Source organism: Ptychodera flava, chromosome 20, assembly GCF_041260155.1.
Source record: "Ptychodera flava strain L36383 chromosome 20, AS_Pfla_20210202, whole genome shotgun sequence".
Classification (NCBI taxonomy): Eukaryota; Metazoa; Hemichordata; class Enteropneusta; family Ptychoderidae; genus Ptychodera; species Ptychodera flava.
In genome coordinates this window covers 33,291,008-33,309,475 of record NC_091947.1, presented here as the reverse complement: position 1 = coordinate 33,309,475, position 18,468 = coordinate 33,291,008, and the positions used below count along the sequence as shown (strand labels likewise).

At 37.2% G+C, this 18,468-nt stretch overlaps 2 protein-coding genes across 2 annotated transcripts; both read right to left on the bottom strand.

Moving 5' to 3' along the window:
* Nucleotides 1–6,628: 6,628 nt before the first annotated feature.
* Nucleotides 6,629–10,162, bottom strand: LOC139119581 (coiled-coil domain-containing protein R3HCC1L-like). Its single transcript, XM_070683425.1, has 5 exons — nucleotides 10,143–10,162; nucleotides 8,275–8,345; nucleotides 7,537–7,680; nucleotides 7,054–7,146; nucleotides 6,629–6,684 (listed from the first exon to the last, which is right to left on the bottom strand). The coding sequence occupies exons 1-5, from the start codon at nucleotides 10,160–10,162 to the stop codon at nucleotides 6,629–6,631; spliced, it is 384 nt and encodes a 127-aa protein (XP_070539526.1).
* Nucleotides 7,054–18,463, bottom strand: LOC139120744 (protein starmaker-like). Its single transcript, XM_070685292.1, has 9 exons — nucleotides 18,210–18,463; nucleotides 16,355–16,492; nucleotides 15,513–15,761; nucleotides 11,455–13,114; nucleotides 10,828–10,929; nucleotides 10,143–10,224; nucleotides 8,275–8,345; nucleotides 7,537–7,680; nucleotides 7,054–7,146 (listed from the first exon to the last, which is right to left on the bottom strand). The coding sequence occupies exons 1-6, from the start codon at nucleotides 18,446–18,448 to the stop codon at nucleotides 10,210–10,212; spliced, it is 2,403 nt and encodes an 800-aa protein (XP_070541393.1). The 5' UTR covers nucleotides 18,449–18,463; the 3' UTR covers nucleotides 7,054–7,146; nucleotides 7,537–7,680; nucleotides 8,275–8,345; nucleotides 10,143–10,209.
* Nucleotides 18,464–18,468: the final 5 nt, after the last annotated feature.

Here is an 18,468-nt window from a genome sequence, read left to right as displayed (position 1 = left end):
CACCACAAGCGGCCACGCAAGCGGTCACTGGGAAGAGGTCAGGAGAGGGGTGTCCCCCTGCTGCTGTTGGAGCTTTTGAAAAATAGAGATTAAAATGGTGTTATTTGGTGGCACTTGGGGAGTATTTTTGCGGGGGGTGGTCAGGAGGGGGTGTCCCCCTCCTGCCGTTGGAGCTTTTGAAAAATAGAGATTAAAATGGTGTTATTTGGTGGCACTTGGGGAGTATTTTTGCGGGGGGAGGTCAGGAGGGGGGTGTCCCCCCTCCTGCTGTTGGAGCTTTTGAAAATAGAGATAAAAATGGTGTTATTTGGTGGCACTTTGGGAGCATTTTTTTCGGATTACACATCTTCCTCTGAAACATGGTCTTCTTGCTCCTCAGTAGCTTCATATAGTTTTGAAAATTGACTATTTTGGTTTCCTGGCTTCCTACTGCGTGGTGAAATGCCTACATTCACCCCACCAAACATCATGCATATCTCATGATTTACAATTGATTTTGACAAGCTGAGAAGCTAAAATAAGCTAAATAATATAGTGAAATTTGCATATTTATGTTTTTAGAGCAATTGTTGCCCTTTTTTGATCAAAACATCTATTTCTCTGTAGCAGCATGTCCAAATTGATTGGATGTGTATAGATGTGTTGAAATATTAATATTTGTCTTTTTGGGCAATTTATGCCATTCATGGTCAAAAAATCTGTATTCCCCTAAAGGGCTTGTCCAATTTCTTTGAAATTTGCTACACAAAAACGATTAACCATGCAGATTTATTCAGTATTTGCTATCGAGAAACTTTCAAAGTTCAACCCTTTTGTGTGTTTTTGTGTTGGGATTTGTTGGATAGATGGCATTCTACGTAGTGTATTGTTGAATGTTAAAACATGTGTTGCTGTTGTTATTTGAGGGTTTTTTTTTGAGAAAAAGAATTGAAAATGCCTTTTTAAAAGCAAAATAATACATAATGACTTGATATGTTGTTTTATCATTATTGACGTGTTTTTACTTGTTCACCCATTCTTGCATTCATCATTGTAATAAAATGCTGTGAAAAAAATGAAACTGATGTGGCCTGCATCTGTTTACCTTGATCTTAAAAAGCAAATACAACTTTCTGTCTTGACAACCATACAATAGTTTCAATGTTTTACCTAGTGTACCTGCTTGGTTTGTACGCAGGAAACAAGTAGAAAACAGGCTCTATAATTTCATAATTTTCAAGTGATCAGAATACAAAAGTCCTGAAAAGATAAGATAATCACAACTTCCAGTATAAGGGATACAGTCACTCTAAATGTATAAATTAAAATTAAAAATGTGCCGGGAGGATGTATTAAAATTATACAGAAAGTTGCTTACTGTCGGTAAAATCTAAAAAAAATTCAAAATTTTAAAGACTTTTGCAGATTTTTTTTTTACGCCTTTGTCTTCTTATTTATTTTTTTTTTATTTTGCAAACTAGTTTGAAGATTTTTTTTTCCTAACTTTCTGCTCTGAAAAATTTTTTTTTTCTGTTTTTGACCACCCCCCTCCCAAGATCTAATGGTCCGTCCCTAAGAAGTCTGTATGCTTTAACACTCTGAACAGACTTTGGACTGCGTGCATCCATGATTGTAATACTGTCTGGTGATAATGGCATAATTGCGTACTGCCATCTTGCTGCGGATCCGTAGCCCTACCACTCCCTTTGCTGGTTGTGTTGGGGAGGGGGCACTCCCCCAACACAACCAGCAAAGGGAGAGGGCTACGGATCCGCAGCAAACTGCCATCATATTTCATAATCGTTGTTTAATAGTACATCATCAAAATATAATTGTCACATACCCGAATCCGATTGCGCTGAGATATACATATTGCAAAAGCTTTGAAGTTGGAATCTTTGAGTTACACTTACTGCCTAATTTGGAAATGATAAGGAGTCGAGAACAAAGAGTGACATATATGTCGTCCAGGGAACTTCCGGGTGACAGTTAGTTAGGGCAGCTGGACTCTATATGACCCTTAAACTCAGATATTTGCATAATCAGCTCCGTGTGCAAAATTTCCAAGAAGTATTTACCTGGAAATAGTTTGATCATGAGTTGATTTAGACAATCAATCTGTTACATTACGATTCATTTGCACCTTTTTCTACTGGATCAAGTTTAATAGCCCTACACAATCATAAAGTGTGCCTTGTCTCTGTCAATCTGTATATGCGTGCAGGTCAAGAACCTGAGAACCACTTTATCACCCCTCTATTTCATGTTGATTACAGGGTGTCTGATCATGCCCAGATATCAATTAATAAAGCCAGAGCTACCATAGCTGTCAACACCGACCAACTTGTGCAACACCCATCAAGATTTATCAATTGCAAAATACAGGTCCTAAATTGGCTATAGAAATAGTCTTTAAAGGGACAATAGAATGAAAATCTTTTGTTCCAATAAAATTGGACAAACTAGTTCAAAACTATAAAAGAATTAATATTCACAAATACAAAGTTACCCAGAAACTACTGGTCATTATGGTTTAATCTAAAGGCCTTTGAGAAAACATTAAATAATATTCAGTTACATTTCCCCAAAGATATAGGTATTGATTCAGTTTTTCCAATAGGATTAATGAAGAACATTGTATTTGTTAGAACTTTTTTTGTAATTTTTGTACACAGATTAACTTAAAAAAAATAGCACCTTTAACACTATAATGGCTCCCACTACAGTATGCTATGAATTTATATATATTGTTTCATTTCGTGTAATGTAATATACACCAATAGTGGTACATGGTGCCGAGTTGGTCACATTATCTGGCTGCACTCTAAATTTCAGGAAGATGGTCGATCACGTTACATAAATCTTCTCAAAGTATTAAAAAAAACATGGTTTCCGAGACTCTTGCCCACTTGATGGAGTGATCTTGATTTCTGCACCTAGTGTTGTAGTGTGTTGATCTTCACTGTTGCAGATGTACCTTAGTTTATAGTGTTAGCATCTTTTTTGAGCACAACCATCACTGGTTGTTGTGCACTCAGAATTTCCTGTAAAGCTGTATGGCTTTGAAAAGACATACCCACTTAAAGCCGCACTTTTCAATCCCAGGTTCTCGCATTAGTGGAGTTCTCCTCCCAGTCAAACATTTGGCCAGTACGATGTTTGATTTCTATAACATTAATTACACAAACTGATCTCAAACTTTTGTCACCTTTTGCTAATCCTGCAAACAGAGTTTATACAAGCGTTTGATTGACGGTCGGTTCAAATCGCAAACGGTCATGATTCCCCACCAACAACGCTCGAATTTCCTAAAAAATCGTCTTACAGTCACTTTCGAATTTGAATATAACCACTGAGTACGATCGGCATCACCTTTGCGCTGACCGCTTAGCAGTCAGTCTGTGTTTTGCGACCGGAAAAAAACCTAAAAAGTGGCATTTTCTGGAGCGTGTGCCCGTGTTTTACCTGTTCGGTGTCCACTCACACAATGAACGCCGCCACAGCTTCGCGTCCTTTTAAAGGGAGGCTCCGCCTTTAACATCCTGCAGAGTCAGATTGCAGCATTTTGGTTAAACAGGCATATTAGTCAAATCGCTATACCAACAGTCTTGAAATTCATGTCCTTCAATGACATGCCAATAGTAGTTCATGTCTAAACCAATAGGCTCAACAACTAGTTGAGCGCTTAATAATTGTTCATTCACAACCTACTTCATGGCCAAAATCTACTTACATCTCAAAGGCTCATTTGTCCTTTTTATCCGTATATTACGATCCTCAAATCCCCAATCATCATGATACGGTACCAGAGTTTATAGAGTCCTTCACTCATTATAGAATAATTCAGGTATTCTACCCTTTTTCCAGGAGTTTACTAAGTTATGAGGTTGTAATGCTAAGTCAGTATGACATATATCCTTTGGCTTTGACGACACAATAGGATCGAGTATCAAAGAGAACTGAATTAGAATGAAAGGTGCCAGAACAAAGCCTGACTGCTCGTGTACTCGTGGAACAAGTGCTTTAGTTTTTTAATTTCTTTATTCAAGGAAAGTTCAAAAAGTAATACTTTTGATGTTTGTATACATTCATCTATTCAACACAAAGACAAAACTTCAAGGCTGAACACACAAAGATCAACTAACAGGTACTGGCAGACATTGTTCAGTTTCAGTCAGTAATCTTTTTCTAAGCTATCACTTCAAACACTGGAGGAGTCTCTCTCCAGATAGGGAATTTTACTTCTTTGCCACAAGGTGGCGCCCTTGCATTCACTTGGCAATCAGCAAAATGACCATTGGCATCTGCAATTGCATACATGTACTCGATGTAGCAAACATTTTGACAGTATTTGGCCTCAACATCCCTTTTTGAGTCTCCAGTGTGTGAGTCTTTTCCAAGAATGGAGAACAAGAAGCTTGTGTATAGAAATTAAGTTACATAAGTGTTGTCATCATATGCAATTGCCATATGGAGGTATGGTACAATCTATACCTGGGTAAATATAATGTCATCCATGTGCCAGAGAAACTTATATTCCAACATCAATGTAACCATTTCTGGTCATCAGATTATAAACTTTGGAGAATTTGTCAGGTCAAAGACTTTTGATATTGAGCATTACACATTCTGAATACAAGTCCTGCGTAAAAGCTGATTAAAAGCACAGCAGCGTGCTCGGAAGGTTATATCTGATTGGTCGGTTATCACCATTCATAGCAAATTAGGGAGTCTATTTGTATTATTCAATTGTAATGGTAAGATTCAGCCAATCAATTGGATAACAGCTTCCGAGATGCTGCACATTAGCCCAAATCATGTAGATGGCAACGTTGCCACCTTTGCTTGTTCTTTGCCGTTCTTGTTAGTTGCTTATTAACTCCATCTGAACCTCAGTCATAGAATATTGCGTTTCAATCTCACACTTTGCAGGAGCAAATTAGGCTCTGTTTTTAAATATAATGCTGCAACTCATAACAAGTGGCAGTTGTGAACACCTTTCCAAAGAGTTGCTGTTCTGGCTGATGTGTAAGATTTGGACTCTATCTTCTACAGATTTGTGTCAGGTGTAGTCAGGCAAATATAAGTAGATCAAAACAGCAAAGAACAAGCAAAGGTTGAACGTTGCCATGGTTACATCTGATTTAAATCAGACTGGTTCTGAGTACAGCTGTGATGCAGACAACTTTCAGAATATTACTGAACACTGTCACAGTTACCGCTATAAAGCTTTTCATAACTGAACCTTGAATGATGAAAAACATATCTTGACAGTTTGTGAATTGACACTAGGCTACTTCAATTTTATACAAAAACCTATCTGCACATAATATTATTATAAATTATCAGTACACTAAATTCATTGATGCCTAGCAGTATTAAAACTGATGCTACAGAATGGTTCTAATCAATGTACAGAGTCTTCAAAAATTTCTGGCAACAATATTCAATAAAATTTATTTACAGCTGGCCAGTGTGGTCTTATCATTGTGTACAAATTTGTTGGCAATTGAGTGTAATAATATTATGGAAAAATTTATTGAATGAATCTGCCACGATTAATGATATGGCAAGACTGATACTTTCACCAACTCTACAGACATGAATGCCAGCATTCAAACTTTTCACATTAAAATGTTCATGATATATCATATTATCAGATGTACATATACATGACACTGCTTTTAGTTTGTAAATGTTGACCTACTCATTTTACATTATTCAGGAAAATTAAAAAATATCCACAAAATTCTGCAAGTATCAACATTATACAAACAGCAATGATAAAGTCAAGTTAACCAGTCATCGTTGAATAAATGATGATAGGAGTACAATATAATGCCATATTTACATTCGTTTCACCTCACAAACTGGAAGAACACTCACTATAAGAAGATGGTGAAACCTTTTCTTGAACTCCCTTATCACTACTATTACATTATAATTTTCTTTTAGAGTCAGACTTGGATATTCATCATACAACACCACTTGCTGACTTATACCTCCTGTCATAGAATCAGATGTACAACCATTAAGCTAACGGTACAGAATGGCAAACCCTACACACAAAAAACACTGCATTGGCATTTATCATTTCGGCAAGCTTCTCATAAGGAACCAGTTATACTGAATAAATAAAACACAAATTTTTCCCTGCTGTAAAGTTTTGTATCTAACATACTTTGACTATAAAACTTTGCCAGCCTGTATGGACTGCCAAATTGCATTATGATTTGTGGCTGAGATAAGGAGTACATCAATATCACAAAACTGGCAAAGAAAACAGTTTTTATCTCACAAATGTTAAAGACTTCTTTAACAAGCCTTAATTGCCTGACATGCTTTCCTTACAAAGAATCTCATTGAAGCAACACAAGTAAAACACATGCACAATAAATATCACTAATTTATTCACCGTGATTTAATTTTGTTAATCTCATTTGTCAAATTCATTAATTACACAAGTAAAGAGTAAAATCATGGCAGTTTAATTCCACTGACAAATATTGGCAAAAATGGACCGAGTATCAAAAGTGAACCTTGAACAAAAGTGATTAGATGAATTAGCTGTAAGTTTTGTTACACTGAAAATACACAAAAACTTTATTATAAATTCCTGTCAATCAGATATTACTGAAATAAAATGATGTTACACATTTCCTTCCCAAATGTCTTCTTTCTGCTTCTTTTCTTCTCGTTTCTTTTCTGTTGAGACAGAGGAAGAGAAAGTTGTTGATTAAAAGGTACGTTGCAATAAAGAGATTACAGCCACCCACTACTGTAACCATCATCATCATCATGAAATATCACAATTATTAGCATTAGCTGCATTATCATCATCATCATGAACTATCACCATCATTAGCATTAGCTGCATCATCATCATTATGATGAAAGTTTGGTAATCATTAACATGATCATAATCATGATCATAATCATCATTATCACCTTGATAATAAAGTATATTTGGACACATTGATTAAGATGCAGGCCAGATCATGGTGGTCCTTTACAATTTTTAATTTTTATGACAGGCAACCAAGATGAGAGGGAAGCAAAAGACAACATACAAACCTTTTGCTTGTTTTATTTTCTTTCTCTCTGCATCTCTCTTCTCCTTTGGAACACTTGACTGAAGACCAAGGGCAGTGCTGACCAGCCTGCGTGCTGTCATCAAACAAAAGAAAGACATCTTGTCAGTGATTTCTGCAGTCTTAGTCATGACTTTCTCTCATCTCTTATACATTTGTGAATAACTAAATGGAAAAGAATCTAAGAATATTTATAATTTATAATTATATATATATATATATATATATATATATATATATATATATATATATATATTGCCAACTATTTCATTAAGGCTCATTAGTTCTATACATTTAGAAAATTCTTTCTGAAGATATTTAAGAATGCATACATTTTGACTTGACTAAGGCCATGGAATATCTGGTGAATTTAGAAGTGGCCCAAGCGAGGGCAAGTTATCAGATTATAACCTTGTGATTTAATCAAGTAAATAGAACACAGATATTTTGAGATTCATGGACCAACCTGTCAGAGCAGTGGTTTCTGGTCTTGCTTTGTAGGGTTGTATGAATTCTACACATTTCCTGGCTTTTTGCTTGGCATCTCTTGAAGCCATCATTATTGGACGAGTCTTCAACATAGGATGAGGGGTGTCCAGTGCATCGTTGGCTGTAACATAAAACACCATCAATTCATTGTTTATGGACTGAAAACACACTAGTGGTATAAAGGGAATGTCTGGCAGTGTGTTTTGAAATCTAGTCACAGAGTTTCTTTACAAATCCCCTGTCACTATTTGCATTTGTACATATTTTGTACTAGTACCGGTATGTCAGCCATCGTTTATCATGGAACATACGTAGCTTTGTACAATATTGGTGATGCACTCGTTTTTGCATGACCATCCCAGTGAACATCAGTGATACCATAGATATGTGATCAAACTCCTCAAATGACTCACATACATTAACAGTGCACTGTTTAAAAGCCAAAGCAGTTCAGAGACTGGATACCAGAAGAAGGATACAAAGGCGGGCTGACTAATAGCAATAATGAATTTACATGCTAATATCATGAACAGAATGGCTGAATCTTTTGTTCCTTTGATAATTGACAGTGTTTAGAATTTCATGATCCATCTGTTTCACTTCTCCACACACCCCATGTCCTGTCTCTCTCTAGCTGTGAGAAATGTCAATACTATAACATTATGGTGTATTTTGGTGTATGTTAAACTACATATTAATAAATGATTAAACTCACCGGCGATTTGACTTGAAAACACTGCTAAGGCATGTGTGTCATCTACCCATTTAATGTCAAAACCTCTTGACCTGTAAAAAGTGAACATTTCAAAGATACAGAAATTGAAAAAGGAAAACTTCAATTGCATCATGAGTTTTACAGAACAAACGGCATGTGTGTTGGACAGATCAGAAATAAACATAGATAAAATGAATGGAATTTTTTTCTGCAGAGATTTGCTGAAGGATCAAAACTACCAGTGTATGCATCTCCAAATGTGTCAGAAATATCACTTATCACCATAGTAACAATTCTTCATTTTGTGGAATGATTCAATCAATCTTCCCTTCATCCTGAACGTTAAACTGTTGTTCATAAACATTTCACATTGTTAACATTCATGAACCCACACCCTCCCCGTACATTGAAATGTATGTTGATACAAACTTTTGAGAACACACATTTTTGATAGTGATTCTTGTTAGATTGAAAGAAGATTCTTGTCAGTCTAACCAATGGCAAACCACTTTAGCAGTCCGGGTCAGCTCCAAAATTGGAGACTCATTATGATAATGTATTCCGGCATTCAGCCAATCATCGACCAGATTACATCATTAATAAAGTACAGGTCACACTGGGTCACAAATTACCCACCAAGTGTGATCGGCAGTTTTGGGCCGCTTATTAAGCCCCTGTCTTGTGAATTTCGACGAATTTCGACAGTCAACATAATCCACGTGTTCTGCAGAAGGTCATGTCCAACAAGGAGTCCGATTAGTGAACAGATATTCGAAATATTGATGATTCATTTCTACCCCCAGTTTATCGATTTCGCTCAAGTACCGAGAATCATTTTGTGGATGTTCGTCATCTCTATTAGAAATACTGTTATAAAGGTTATTTGTGTAGGTACGTGTATAACATTTTGCAAGAAAGAAGAGCAATGTCAGAGCTTTAAAACGATACCCGTTTTGTAGTAGTCAAACGCAGACTAAAAATGGTACGCGATTTTGAAAATGTTGTTGACAGAGTGGCCACACAACTGTTCCCCATACGGTAGAATTTGTATCGCTGCCATCTCCGATACAAATGGGGTATTCTGAACGATCTGTGTAGGTACACGATTTATATTTCGCAGGACTTCAAGCCAGAGTCTAGGAATCACAGCGATATATGGGGTTTGGTTGTCTTAGCCAGAATAAAACTGGTACGCGATTTTGAAATTGTGTTTTGACAGAGTGGCCACACAACTGTTCGACACTATGACAGAATACGGCGCGGGAGTTCGACACAGTATGGCGTACGTAACGAAGGACGCATGAGGAGGTTGCCAGGAAATACAATTTTTACTGATGGCGCGCTGGCCGCGATTGGCTAATGAGAAGGGGAAAATATTATGGTATAGCGTCTCCAATTTTGGAGCTGACCCGGACTGTTTAGAAAGAAGTTTTTGATCAATTTGGCCCACTCGGTGATTATCAAATCAATCTGGCCCATTCTCATCAAATCAATTTGGCTCATTCTGTGACAATCAAACCAATCAGACTTATTCTGTGACTATTCAATCAATTTAGTCTATTCTGTGACTATCAAATCAATTTGGTCTATTCTGTGACTATCAAATCAATTTGGTCTATTCTGTGACTAACAAATCAATTTGGTCTATTCTGTGACTATCAAATCAATTTGGTCTATTCTGTGACTAACAAATCAATTTGGTCTATTCTGTGACTATCAAATCAATTTGGTCTATTCTGTGACTAACAAATCAATTTGGTCTATTCTGTGACTAACAAATCAATTTGGTCTATTCTGTGACTAACAAATCAATTTGGTCTATTCTGTGACTATCACAGGCACAAGAGAAGGATGAAGTGTTTACTCACTGGAACTTGTTGAAAGCCATAACAAGATCTTCTGTCTTGAATTCAGCAGGAAAGTCATACACTTCTATCACATGGCTGAATTCTACATGTTTATGAAAAAAAACAACATGTCAACGGTACATTCCATTACCTATGCTGGAGAAGTCACATTAATTAATCATGGGCATCTGAAATTAGATACATCTTTCTGAACCCAATTAACAAGTGTATGTTAGTTCATTTGCTCAGGTGAGTATCAAAACCTGTGTGATATTAGAATACTTAATTTTTTATTCACATACTGAAACCACTGGCCTTGAAGTATTCTATAATTGGTCACAAAATCCAATGATAAGGACGCACATTCAAATAAGTGTAAAAAAGATGTTACTTTACGTGTAACATTACATAATGATGGCATCAGTGACTGTCTCAGAATGCATTTCCTAGGCTAGTAGCACACAGTATCTCAATAAAATAATCATATAATTATAATTATAAAGAAAATCATATAATACTTATTTGAGATGATTGATAACTTGGATATTGAAATCACAATCCTTACCTACAGTACAATTACCAAATGATGTCTACAGCTCTTTACTGTGATCACGACAATATTCTGTGTAATTTGAAATACTTAATATATCATAATATATTCATAATTAAATCAAAATAAAAGACAAATGGACAGAGACACTCTTACCAGAGTAATCAAAGTTGTCTTCGGTTGATAGTTGTAATAGTCATACTCTGGCTTCTGCACAACTATTTTTTTCTTTTTTGTTTTCTTTACTTCTTTTGAAAGCTGTGAATGTCAAGGTAAAAGTTACCCATTACTGATGTGTGAAGGTGCACATTATGCCAAACTGTCAAAGATATAAAAAGAATATGCTCAAATGTTTGGAATGTTAAGAAGATGCAAATCTGAACAGATCTGATTTTGTCCATGAAGGAAAGCACAAATTTCAGTGGTATTTAAAAAATATGTCATAATAGTTGATTTTGAGATAACATTGTTTTATACCTTTGTCCATACAGGAAAATCATAAACAGGAAAATATGATATATGCAGCATATGGAAATTTTTGATTCTTTGCTAAATATGCTATACTGGACTTTGAAAGGATTTCTATAAAAAAACTATTGTTTACTTGCAATGTGGTGAGAAAATGCAATGTACTTGGTAATTGTTCTACATATATTTGAAGTAATGCACTTCAAAAAATTTACATGTCAAATCCCATATTTGAAACATGCTACACTCGTAAAGAAAAATTACTTTCCAAATTGCTTTTATGTATCGACATATTTTGCATGAATTTTTCCTTACCTCTTTCTTCAATTCATCATTTAAACACTCTCCACTGTCATCAAACATGGCGTCCCATGATTCCTCATCTTCCTCCTCCTCTACTGCATCATTTATTTCCATGGGAACAGACTCATTGGTATCCATGGAAACAGTGTCTTTGTGATCAGCAGCACTTTCTGTAACTTTTGGAAGGTCACTCCCTGATGCAGCTTTTAATTTCTCCTTCTCATATCCATCTGTTACAGTCACTTCAACATCATCATGTTTCTCACCTCTGATTGTTGAAAACTCTTGACTGTCCGTTTGTATAGCACTCATTTTTTCTTCACTGCTGGCACAGTCAGGCATGTTTGTCTTTTGAACATTTAGACCACATGCATTATCTAACATCGTTTCTGATTGGTCGCTGTCTCCCAATTTTTCAATTTCTGTCCTGAGTTCAGTATCTTGCAGTTCCCTGTCTCTGTTGTCTGCTGCAACAGTTGTTGCAGCATCAGTTGTCTCCAATTCAACTTTCAAATCTGTAATTTGACTGACACTGACCTTGTGAAGTGTTTCTGACATACTGTCTTGCACTGCAGCCATTCCATGACTATGACAGCTGTCACTGACAATATCCGCAACTTTCTCAGAATCAACAGTCGTCTCAACGGAGTTTTGATTCCCTGAGTTGTTCAACTCCCTGCTTTCACTATCATCATTTTCATTCACTGAGTGTTCTGAATCTGTTTTATTCTCACAATGACTAGTCCTAACTGGATTTTGACATGATTTGGAGGATGTCTTTTCCTCAACTTCAGTCTCTGCAAGACCTACCGTTCCAAAACCTTTGTCTGATTCAGAATCACTCTTTGGAACATTTTCAATATCTATCTTTGAAACCTCTCCCATGGTTTCATGGTCATCAGGCACTGTATCACACTCTGAAGGCTCAGAAATTACAATTTTGAGTTCTTGCCCAGTAATCAGATTGCTAACCTTTCCAGGACAAGAATCCATACAGTGTTGATAATGCTCCTTGCCTGACATGGATACATTTCCATGGATCACAGATTGCTCAGTAACTCCTGTACATGTGACTCCTTCTCCAGCATCTCTAACAGTTTTACCATCACTTTGATTTATCCTTTCTTGTTGAACTCCCCTGTCACTGAAAGAGTGCACTGTATCAGTGTCATCACCCTCAACATTTCCTTTAATCCTTTCAACATCAAAGGCGCTCTTTTCTTTCTCAAGTGTTGTAAAGTCTGAATTGTCAGAGATCACCTGCATTTCCTGCTTTTGTTGACCTTCAGTCTCACAAGTACTGTCCCTGAGTTCCCTGCCCCGTTCATTCTTCTGCCGATGTTGCGAAGATCTACTTTCATGGTGTTTTTCTCTCGACTTTCTTTCCTTCACCTTTTCCTTGCTTTTTCCTGACCTTTTCTCTTCATTTCTGCCTTCCCTCTTCACGTGCTCTTGTTTTTGTCTTCTTTCATTTTGTGATCTGGCAGATCTGCCAGGTGAGGCACTGTAATGTCTGTCAGACTTTCTTGTCTCTTTCAATGTTGTATCTGGATTCAGAGGCTGTTTTGACACTCCTTCTCCCTGAGGTTGAGATTCTGTATCTTGTTCCTGTTGTCGTTGTCTAAGTGCCCTTGGTACGTACAACTCTTGGGCAGGCCGCCTTGCTTTGCTCCTACAAAATCAATAAATGAACTTCAGAAAATGCATTTAAAAAAATGTCAAAATTGTTGTATTTTCTTCCTCTTTAAAGTGGAGTTAATGAGCACGTCATTGAGATTGAACTCAAAATTAAATATAGAGAGGCAAAAAGTACATCTGAAGTTTTTTCCCCCCAGTCAACAGGAACCTATCGTTACAAGCTTTATAACCCTGTATGATTTAATCAAGAAAACAATGGAAGAAAATAACTGTAAAATAAAAACCAGAACACAGACAGGGCTTGACAATTCCTATCGCCCGACGCCCGGGACAAGAGAAATTTACGTTCGGGCAAGTCAAAAATAAAATCTGGTCGCCCGCAGGACAAGTTGTTTATACAACTTCTGGCGCAATCAACGCGAACCCAAGTTGCGGTTTGTGCAAGTGTCACCCGATTTGCGTTGTCGTTCACACAAAATAAATGTCAATCACTGACTTTTTTTAGATAGAATTGTGACGTTCTTCTGATATTCACTTGCCGACTCACACAATGTTGCAATTCTTCGATGATCGACATGAAATTGTTTCATCGTCCAATTAAAAAAGTCGCTTAAAATTTGGCGTAAACAGCATTTCTTTGTTGTATGCTGACTGCTCCGCCCCAACAAATTAGGTAAAAATTGCAAAACCCAATCATATTGCTTATCGGCGATCGACCGTGCAGTACTTCAAAATCATTTATGCAGCCTCGCGAAGTAGACGAACATTGTTGGCAGATAGTTTGTGGAGTGATTGCTGTAAATATGAGTATTTTACGGTAATATTTCCACTAACGCAAACAAGGCATCGTGCATTTTCGCGAGCCAGAGCGTAATTTCCGCTCCGCAGTGCGCAGACCTCCGCAAAAACCAAGCAAAGCTGTTGCCGTAAAGAGGCGCGTAGTTTACGACGATGGGCATTGTGTAACTCTGAGAAACGACGTTGCAATGATTTACGACAGCGCCACGAGGGCCAGCGTGAGTGGGATCGTCTGAGAATCGACGACTCGATGTGATGATTAGAACGATGTTTCTGACAAAAGATCTAAACATAAGTGTTTTGATGAGGAAAAACGCCGTAGATGTTATCTGCCGAAATGGAAAGCACAGTAGCCTTGGTTGAAATATGACGGTTCCAAAATGTTCTGTACGTTGTGTCTCAAATACCCCACCATTGCCAAACCATGGAGGTAGGAAGAGACTACCTCCATGGCCAAACCAAGCGAAATGCTTTTCTTGACGGATGCGACATGTTTCGCATTGAATCGATAAGGTCTCACGAGTTTAGTCAACCGCATTTGGACTGTTTGGCGCATCGCAGATGAGATCGTGACGGGGACAATGATTGTGGAAATTTTGTGGGTCCGCTGAGCCAGATACGGTTTCACTTGCCAACACCCCGATCGCATGCACTCGCAATGCGTGAACCGAATGACGACGACCAGCGACAGAAACTGACCAATCTTTTTACGACGGCATTTATGCTTGCCAAACACAGGAAGCCGATGTATGATATGTACCTTCAAATTTAATGTAAGCCCTGCGTACAGATCTGTGTGTTCCCGCGTTATACCGCCTCTTGTGGTGGAGGCCGTATGCAGGCCTACTTCAATGTAAACTTTTGAGAAAAATCGGCGTCAACATCGGCGAAAATTACCAAAATAAGAAAGCCCTGAAAGCTGCTACAGAATTCGTCGCAAGTATTTTGGTCTTGATTATTACAAATGGAGGACAAGTAAAATTTTTGAGAGGACAAGTGAAATTAAAAATCCACTTGTCCGACGGACAAGTGGTCTGGAAAAAAAATTGTCAAGCCCTGACAGAAAAAAGCCAGCAGGGTGTTGGCTGTCAGTTACAAACATGCAACTTGTTTCTTATTCCATTTCACCCACGAGCCATCCTTGCTTCGAGAGTCACTGACCGTGGCTTTTAGCCTTATGAAATAAAAAGTTACCTGGCTTAAAGTGTCAATTTAAATGTTTGACAATCTACTATGTGTATGAAGATATTTATGTCTTGGCACGTGTACTGTTCTCATGATCTGACTCAGTCAGGAGTTATTGCAGATGGCTGGGTCAGACAGTGAAATCAACTATATTCATTGTGAATGTAGAAGAATGCAACTATCTGGACAATTTACCTGTTATCAACTTTTGTGTAAAAATGAAATGTTGCTGTTAATTCAACAGTATGCACACTGCTGTATAAGATTCACATTTCCAATGGATGACCCTTGCCCTTATGACTAAAAAGGAATGATCCAGTTCTTAACTCTAAAAATATCAAGTAGCTTGACTAGTATTATTTCTCTTATTAAAATTGTCACTGGACTATGTTCCTTTTTCAGAAATCAGCAATGACCTTCCTGCAGTGTCAACTGATGAAACCATTCACCTCTTTTCTCTTGTTCTATCTGTGGATTCTGTTCCGTCAACTCTCTCACTACTCACTGCCGGTGATTTCTTCCTGACTTTCCGATCTAACTGAATATTTCCAGGACTTGACCTTGATCTCCACACATCATCCTCTCCTGTGCTTTGATAAGCACCATGTCTATTGCCTGGATTCCTGTTGTGCTGTCCAGGGGAAGTCCTACGATTCCAATGTGAGTCCGGTACTTCCTGCTGTTTTGCAGACATTACCCTGTGCAAAAACATATACCCGGTATTAAGAAAATAGTTTTACACAAATAGACATCAAATCTGTACTTCAAAAACACTTCAATGTCGATGCACAACCACTTTAGATACATGCGTGGCTGTTTCACTCTTCTTGTAAATTTCCTGTCTACAAGCTAAATTGATGGGTTCAACATGAGTGTCGTAGGGAAAGTGTTTCGTAGCTATTTCAGTTCACTACATCTTCATTGCACTATATTACAATCAGTGTTATCTACTGTTAAGAAACCTAGGCCAGATTAAATGTTGTTAAATTAATACAGTATAGCAATCCATAAAAATACCTGCCAATTTACTGATAGTATTAACTACACCTGTCATATGGCAAAAAAAGTCACCCTAGTATCTTTCAACGTAAACCATACTTTCCTACGTTATTTTACCCAAGTCTGAAAAATATAGTAAAAAGTTTAGTGTTGGCTTCAATATGGAACTAAGACATTGATGTGAAGCTTCCAAAATATAGTGTGTATTGTTGTATTATTAGGTGCATTTCAACTTTGCTGTCAGAAAACACAGCTAGGCTCAGTTTTCAAAATATTTCAAAAGTATACTTACCTAAGTACCTGAGGGCAAACCACAGTTCTCCTGGATTCGTTCTCTCCGATGGAAAAGCTTGTAAGAAAGGTGAAATCCTCAGTGACGTTGTGAATAAGGAATCTATAGTGACTAAGAAGAGGTGGAAATACCAGCAACCTGAAAAGATAATATTGCAACAATCTTACTGCATTGTGGGCAAATAAAGATCATCAGGACACACCATAGATAAATCTTGTATTCCTTCTAAAGACTTGAAACTGTAATAATAGGTTAAACCCAGAATTCAAATGGACCACAGTACAAACCAACCCACATGCACAACCGCGCATAGAAGTATGAGTAGTTCTGTACATGTTCGTACACATGGGGTTGTTAGTACTGCCACCACGTGTTCAATTGTGCATACTGTGTCTGTAGAACACATCGCATTTTTTATCCTGGAGTAGAACATACATAATACCCATTCTCAAGTTTTTAAATGAAACAACATTTTTTGAAGATTTACAAAAGTCCTTGTTACACATGATGATAGAAATTTAACTTTTTTTTGTACGCATGAACTCACTCAGTTCATCTTCTTTGCAACACTGAAGAATACTGGATCCACTTGAATAAATGAACATAATCTTTTGGGGATCCAGTAGCTTCAAAAAATGCTATAAGACAGCCCCCTTTGAGGAAACCTAATTATTTTCATTATGAAGATTGGTTCAGCGGTTCTGCGGGTGCACCATTTTTTCCATATATTTTTCCTTCATTAGTGTGTGGCAAATGTAATTAAAAGTGCAACAGCAAAGAAATATTCAAAAAATTATTGCAAATTCCAAGTTGGCATGTTTCTCTGACAGTCTATGACTGAGATATTACACTCAGCTGTATGGCCAAAATAATATTACTTTTTTGATATCTGGAAATATTATTTCTCATTGTGATGATTCTTCACCTTGATTTCTTGTAAACATCATCAAGTTTCAATAAAAAACTTCCTGAAGTTATTGAGTGTGCATACAATAGCGTTGACCGCGATTTCAGGTTTGTTACTAAATATAGCTGCATGTGCGCAACATCAGACGACGCTGCCTAAAATTCAGACAAATTTTGTTGTTGTATGCGCAGCAGTTGTATTTCATCGTTTATGCAGAAAATGCGGACAGATATTTATTTATGCATATTAATGAGAGAAAAAATGACTTCATTTGCGATCAGTGCTATTCACTCTCATATTACATGCACATCTTAAAGTGGTAATACAACTATTTTCAGTACAAATTCAATGTCCTGTATATAACCTGTAGAAAGCCTTGATCTGGCATTTGACATTCTGTCAAGTCTTTGTGTGAATCAGTGTGATCTATAACTAATTTTCTGCACAATATGAACTTGTGATTTTACACATGCAGCCTCTTTCCAACTTTGATATAAAATACGGTATTACAGTAATGGAACAGTGTTACATTTTAATTCAATAATAATTTCAGCTTCTCTATTACTTGTAGAGTTTGTAATGATTCAGTGGACATATCGTAGCCTTGACAGATCCAAACCATCTCTACAGCTCTACATTGATTCCTCTGTCACTGTTACAATGGCAATGTTAGGAAACTTCAAGGTCAAATGTTGGGATACTATTCTTCAAACATGTTTGGCATTGAGCACGGTCCCTCTAATTTTGAGGAAAGCTAAATCAGGGAAAACTGTCGCATTCGAGACGCGTCATTTAAATGTGGAAATTCATGGCAACAGAAACTGACAGAAACTGACGATTCCATTTCGTGAACATATAAATTCCCCTTTCCAATAGTTCCCCTACACCGGCACTCTATGGCTTCGTTCTCTATGTATATGTACGGTAAATGTAATAATTTCACGGTACCTATTGTTCCAATCTTGAAGTTGGCCGAACTGGGTAATATCTTGAATGACTTGATCAACAAATTCACACTCTTTGCTATTTAGGTACCGATTATCGACCGTATACGCCACTTTGACAGATCTACCCCGGAATACTACTGCGAGAGAGAAGAAAGCGAGAAAAACACAGCAGCAAACTGCTGCATAAGCCAGTGATCCGAGACCGCCGACATCTTCTGGAGGCCTTGCGTTTGACGTCATCAAAATGTGTGTAAATATTT